General features: G+C 37.9%; 1 protein-coding gene across 1 annotated transcript in view; it reads right to left on the bottom strand.

Moving 5' to 3' along the window:
- Positions 1–7,204, bottom strand: part of Kdm5b (lysine demethylase 5B) — a 65,163-nt gene that overhangs the window by 36,957 nt on the left and 21,002 nt on the right. Inside the window, exons 2-4 of the mRNA XM_005348383.2 lie at positions 6,748–6,825; positions 3,520–3,642; positions 2,739–2,909 (exon numbers count right to left, since the gene is read on the bottom strand). Coding sequence (XP_005348440.1) covers positions 2,739–2,909; positions 3,520–3,642; positions 6,748–6,825 — 372 coding nt within the window. The remainder of the gene's footprint in view (positions 1–2,738; positions 2,910–3,519; positions 3,643–6,747; positions 6,826–7,204) is intronic.

Here is a 7,204-nt window from a genome sequence, read left to right as displayed (position 1 = left end):
AAAAAAAAAAAAAAAAAAAAAAAAAAAAAAAAAAAAACACCCAACAATAATCTTGAATTTCTGATTCTCCTGCCTGTGTCTGAGTGCATGTGCCACCATGACAGCAGACAATCATTCTCCCAACTGAGCTACAATCCTCAGCCTTTTTTAGAAAACTTTCTACAAGGAATATGCATCAGTAATTAGAATATAATGGTATATAGTAGGTTAAAACAAACACTTGAGTTATATATACAATGTTTATGAAATCAATCTTGAAATCCCTATCCTTTGTTTACTTATCTTACTACACAAGCCTAGGCTTTTATAAAAAGGCAATATTCCCTTGCCTTAACTTCTGGTGTGCTAGGGTTACAAACACAGCAGCTTTTAAGTGCTTTTTGTAAACAAGCACTTACTTTGTAAACAAGGCAACTAAAAAGTTTCTAAAATGCTGCAACTCATAATTCAGCTAAGATCTTCTTTCCCTTACTCATTGAACCTCCACATATAGCAGAATTCAAACAAAGAAAAGTTAATCATTATGCGGCAACTATTTATAAAATGTAACTATAAAAGAGAGGCTAATCTAGTACATGGCCCACGACTATCATCCCAGCACTTGGGAGGCTGAAGTAGGAGAAACACATGTCCAAGGACAGACCAGGATACATACTGTGATGGTTAATACAGCCAACTTGAGAGGATTTTATCATCACCTGAGAGACAAGCATCTGGGCATTGTGTAAAGGGTTTTCTAGATTTGGTTAATTAAGGTAGGAAGAAGCACACTAACTGTGGATAGCACCAACTCACGGGCAGGGGCTACCAGGAGGCATAAAGGGAAAAAGCAACGTAATAAGCAAGAGCATTTTTTGTTTGTTTTGTTTTATTTTGTTTTTTGAGACAGGGTTTCTCTGTAGCTTTGGAGCATGTTCTGTATGTAACTAGCTCTTGTATACCAGGCTGGCCTCAAACTCAGAGACCCCATGCCTCTGCCTCCCAAGTACTGGGATTAAAGGCGTATGCCACAACCACTCAGCTAACCAAGAGCATTTTTATATGTTTCTTGACTGCAGATACAAAGTGAACAGATATTTTATGCTTCTGAGACCATGCTTTCCTGCCAAAATGGACCATAAACTCAAATTTGCCCCAGTTGCTTTGGTCAAGGGTATTTTGCTTAAGCAACAATAAACTCATACAGTAAGACATTGACATCATCAAAGGCTGACTAAACACTAACATACTTTTTGTTTTGTTTTTTCAAGAGAGAGTTTCTCTATAGTTTTGGAGCCTGTACTGGAACATGGTGTGTAGACCAGGCTCACCTCAAACTCAGAGATACTCCTGCCTCTGCCTCCCATGTGCTGGAATTAAAAGTGTGCGCCACCACTGCCCGGCTAACATACATTTTTTGTTTTGTTTTATTTTGTTTTGTTTGCTTTTCAAGAGGGGGTTTCTCTGTTTAACAGTCCTAGCTGTCCTGTAACTAGCTCTTGTAGACCAGGCTGGCCTTGAACTCAGGATCCACCTACCTCTGCCTCCCGAGTATTGAAATTAAAGCCATATGCCACCACCTGGCTTTAACATACATTTTTAAATGGAGAGAGGGATTGGGGTGAAGCTCCATCAATAGAATGCTTATCTCATAGGCATAAAAGAATCTCCAGCATGGTATGAACTGAGAATGGAGGTGCATGCTGTGATCCCATCACTTGGCAGGTGAAGGCAAGATGGTTAGAAATTCAAAGTCATCCTTAGCTATACAACAAGTTGAGGTCAGTCTGTGACACAGAAGACCTTGTCTCAAAATAAAAGCCAAATGTGGCAGCACCTATAATCCCATCACTTAGGCAGAGACAAGCATTATCTCGGTGAGCTCAAGGCTTGCCTGGTTTAAATTAAAATTACAAAACAGCAAGGGCTACACACAAACAACATCCCAACTTGGGAGACTGGGTGATACAGTTAGTGGTAAGGTAGCATGGGCAGAGCTTGTTTGATTACCAGTATGCAAAAATAAAAAAAAACTGAGTATGAAGTTATCAAACAAGCCACTTTTAGTCTAAAAAAGAAGTTAAAAAAAAATAGAAAACAAAGATGCTATGAAAATATATAAGACTTAGCATTCTAGGTGTTACTGGTCTATAGGATTAAGATAGAATTTTTATTATTGTTCTGACCTGAGAAACTATCAGTCTTTCCATTGCACAGAAATAGTTCCAGTTATAGGACTGACAACTGCTCTAGTAACAGAATGTCAAACCATGCAAATGGACTGACACTCCTTTCTACCAGAGCCCTGAAATATGGGGTCGGTGTTACAGCATTTACCCGAAACTGCTGAGAGAATGAAGGCCTCTGGCATCAAGTCCTCTCTCCTTTATAAACCTGACACCCTCCCAGTCAGCAACTGTTAGCCCACTTAAATCACAGGTCACACTTTTTTGTGACAACCAGGGATGCTTGAAATAGCATATGCCATTTTTAAAAAATACGTAATAATCAAGTCCTATACTAAAATACAGATTTTAGCTATTTTTGACAGTAAAAAGGCATTTTCTTTATAATCTTATTTATTCTAATATAAACTTTTAAGTTGCTCCCCAAACCAAAGTACTAGAATTTTTCAATCAATCAATCAATTCAGCAATGTTTTCTGAACATGATTAAGATTGTCTCACTGCCCACAAAGAAAATGTACCAAACAAATAAGCAGTTAAATAAAACAGGCCAAGGCTGGCCCCAACACTCACCCTCAAACTGTCTCCAGACAGGAATAAGTTGTACGGATGGAGGATTCGCTCATAATGCCCCCTGATGTGTGAACCCACAGCTTTACCAGGAGCAAAACCCATCTTGGTGGCAATTTTGGTCCATTTTCTATCCTTGCAAACAACTGCAAACCCACCTTCTTCTGCGACTAACTATTAACAGCAAAACATAGAATAAAAAAAAAAGAATAAATAAATGTTAAGAGAAAATTACTTCTAATCCCCTACACCTAGGTATGACTCTAAGAACAAAATTCCCAATTATAATTTTCGTTGTTGTTGATATGCTTTTTGTTTGGATGTTTTTCACTTCCTAGGTCAAAAGAAGAAAAGAAAAACTACCAGGCATTAATTTTCAACTACAATGTGAACAGCTCTTGACAATGTGGTTCACAGACACTTCACCACTCTCAAACTATTTCTCACTTCCTCACAGAAGAATAAGGCCCCTGTCCCAGTACTTGATCCTCCTTTCTTACCTTTAAAATCTGTATTTAAAGAAGAGACAGCAAGCATGCTATCATTCTGGTACAAAGAAGTGGGACCTAGAACCGAATTATGGCCTAGCTGTTTTAGCTGAAGTCTTCTCAAATCCCTTGAGCCTTAGGTTCCACTTATCTCAACAGAAATGGGAAGAATTCTTTGCAGCATTGAGGCGTTTCAAAAGAAATAAGGCTTATAGACTAGACAGATAGAGCTGTGATACTTAACTTAAAAAAAAGAAAAAAAACAAAACTGCGTAAGACAGTTGCCCCGCACTTGCCTTATTAAGCTGGAACAGGTCTAAGATCTTCCTCTCCACATGTGGAATCTTCAGAGTACTTCCCTGTAGTTCCCAATACTTTGCAATCTGGTCCAGGAAATTCAATTTTACACGTGTTTGGGCCTAAATGTCCCAAAAAAAAAGGCATTTTTAATCTCACCTAGTTTTGTTTTCCCATGGCACAAGGCTGAGCTTAATCACAGGTATAAACAATCTTACCATTTTCGTCCCCCAAGTGGCTTACACTACTGGCATGTATATATTCTGATGTACTTGGTATCAATTTAAAGCTCCTGCCTATCACCTTATGCTCTTTTCACTCTTAAGACTATTTAAATACAAAACTAATTTTTATTTATTATTAAATTATTAAGAACAAGAGTGTTTGCTTGTCTAAGTTGTATTTAAAAAATAGGTGAGGTGCTGTCAGTCTATGTCTAAGGAAAAATATCACTGTTACATACACTGCTTATGATTTCTATATTTAGATTCTCAGTCAATATAGTTTCTGCATACAACAGAGAAATAGGCAAAGTATATAAAATATTGTTGCTCTGAATGATGTTTCAACTAAGAAAAACTATACAATTTAATATTATTTGTAAAAAAAAAAAATCAGCAATAGTTTATTCTAATTTTATTGTTAGAATAGTTTATTCTAATTTTATTGTTATTGCTTTTCAGGGCAGGGTTTCTCTGTAAAGTCCTGGCTGCCCTGAAACTCGAGATCATCCTGTCTCTGCCTCTCAATGCTGACATTAAAGGTATGTGTCACCATCCCCAAATACTCTGGCCTTTCTATATTTACCTTAATTAGTCCTCCTGTACACTGTGTAAATTAAGGGGAATTGGTTTAATAAAGAAGTTGACTGGCCCAAAGCTGGACTGGATAAGGTTAGGAGGACAAAACCAGGCTAAGGACTGGAAAGAGGGGTGGAGTCAGGAGTTGTTGCCCAGACATGAAGAAACAGGAGGTGCAGGATGATAGCAGGGCAATGCCACATGGCAGAATATAGATTAATATAAATGGGTTGGTTCATTTAAGTTGTAAGAGGTAGCTACAATAAGGCTGAGCTCTTGGCTTTTTAATATAATTAATATTGAGTCTCTGTGTTGATTATTTGGGAACTGGCAGGCGAGAAAGAAAAGTCTGCCTGCAAGCCTTATTTGATAATTTAAAGATCACAGGAAAACGATAAACATTATTTATGAAATCATTTCTAATCAGTTTTTGTTCCCCTTAGTATAAAACACAAAGGGGACAGTTTGGGAGTTTTATCCGTGTTCAGGCAATTCCCAACGGTAATCCAAAGCTACAAGTTATTACATACCTACTACTCTTCTTTTTTCTTCGTTTCTCTTTTCTTTCCAGGTCAGGGACTCACTATATAGTCACATTTAGCACTGAAAGCACTATTTAGATCAGGCCCAACCTTGAACTAGTTATTTGCCTGCCTCCACCCCCTGAGCACTGGAATTAAAAGGGAGGCACCACACCTGGCTCATACCTACCCACCTTTCTTCAACTACAAATTTTTGAAAATAGGCTAAAACGCTTCATGGACAGAAATGAAGCTCAATTGGTAGAGCACTTCTTAAGCATGCATGACGCCCTGATTTAATCTCTAGCATCACATAAAACCAGAGGGGAAGGAAGGCAGGAAGACAGCTTTATAATTCAGAAGCTGGACTAGGATACAAAGTAAATTTCTGGCCAGCGTGGGCTACATATCAAGACCCTTTTTCAAATTAAACAAACTTTTAAAGACTTGTAAAATACTAATATAATCAGATTTTGTTATCAAAACCTAGTATTTTCTACCTTGTACTATCTTTTTAATGTTTATGTGTATGAATGGGGTTTTTTGCATGTATGTAAATGTACAGCATGCATACCAAATAGCTGCAGACCAGAAGGAAGTATCAAAAAGTATCTAGTTCCTCTGGAACTAGAGTGATGATTGGTTGTGAATCACCACCTGAGTGCTAGGTAGGAAATGAACCAGGGTTCACTACAAGAACAAGAAATGCTCTTAACTACTCAGCCATTTATTTAGCCCTTCTATCTTTTATTTTAAAACTTTCTGTGGGGCTGGAGCGATGGCTTAGCAGTTAGTAAGAGCACTGGCTGCTCTTCCAGAGGACCTGGGTTCAATTCCCAGCACCTACATGGCAGCTCACAGCTGTCTGTAACTCCAGTTCCAGGAGATCTAACATCCTCACACACATATACATGCAGGCAAAACATCAATACACTTAAAAAAAATCTGCAGTTCTGTAGTAAAGAAACAAACAAAAACAACTTTATCTGCTCTCTAACTGACAATGCCACACTTTTCTTTGGGGAAAGTGTGTTACTAAATCTAAGTCTGGCTTAAGAATACTGGCTGTTCACAATCATCAGTAACTTCAGTCCCAGGTTATCTGATATCCTCTTCTGATTGCCAAGGGCACCAGACATGCACATAATTCAGACATACATGCAGGCAAAACAGCCATACACATGAAATAAAAATTTTGAAACTTTTATCTATTTAGCTGGTTGAAGTACATGCCTTTATCCCAGCACTCAAGAGGCAGAGGATGAGGGATCTCTTGAGTTTGAGGCCAGCCTGGTCTAAAGTGAATTTAGGACAGCAGGACCGTCACACACAGAAACCCTGTCTCAAAACAACAAAAATAAAATATAAATTAAATCTAGGGCTGGAGAGATGGCTCAGCAGTTAGTTAAGAGCACTGGATACTACTCCTCCAGAAGACCCATGTTCAAGTCCTAGCACACACAACTACCTGTTAACTCCAATTCCAGAGTACTCAACATCCTCATGCAGACAGACATGCATGCAAAACACCAATGCACATAAATAAAAAATTTTCAAATTAAAAAAAATGTAAGTTTCATACATAAAAGAAAATTAGGGATTAAAAAACCTTTCCTACTGCATTCTTCTCAAAGTAAATTATCACTGTTTTCAAAAGTAAATTATTTTCAAAATAAACTTTAAAATTCCAATGATCATTATCTAATAAAAATAACTCATATGTATTAATTAAGTAGACAAAAAGAAAACTGACAAAAATTAGTATCTTTAATGAAATGTGGTTTGCTACAATGCCTAAATGAGTATCAATTATTGGCCATGCTTTCATTTCACCAAGACTGTAACACAAGTGACAGAGTGATCTTCAGAGAGTACTCCTCTGCAACACAGATAAACAGAACATTACCTCCAGTTCATTTAGCCTCTGGATACGTGGTGTAAAATGAAGTTTATCAACGTCACAAGCAAATGGTGGCTGCCAATCCTAGGAGAAAGTAAAAGCTAAATTAGATTTAAGTACACTTAAATTATTTTAAAATTAAAATCAAGGTTATATAAACTATCTCTTATCAGTTAAACAAAACATAACGGTGAGGTAGTTTTTCAACCTGTTTTCCAGCAGAAAATTCAGAGTATGTAATACACCCTCTTCCCCCAAATATTAGTACTTGGCAGATACCTCCCTCTATCCTGACAAAGCCCTGAGCCCACCTCTGTTAAAAAGTTGCTGATTAGCAGGGCGGTGGTGGCGCACGCCTTTAATCCCAGCACTCGGGAGGCAGAGGCAGGCGAATCTCTGTGAGTTCGAGACCAGCCTACAGAGCTAGTTCCAGGACAGGCTCCAAAGCCAGAGAAACCCTGTG

This window comes from Microtus ochrogaster, chromosome 6 (genome assembly GCF_000317375.1).
Source record: "Microtus ochrogaster isolate Prairie Vole_2 chromosome 6, MicOch1.0, whole genome shotgun sequence".
NCBI lineage: Eukaryota > Metazoa > Chordata > Mammalia > Rodentia > Cricetidae > Microtus > Microtus ochrogaster.
The sequence above is the reverse complement of the archived record's forward strand: the minus strand, read 5'-3'. Positions and strand labels throughout refer to the sequence as shown.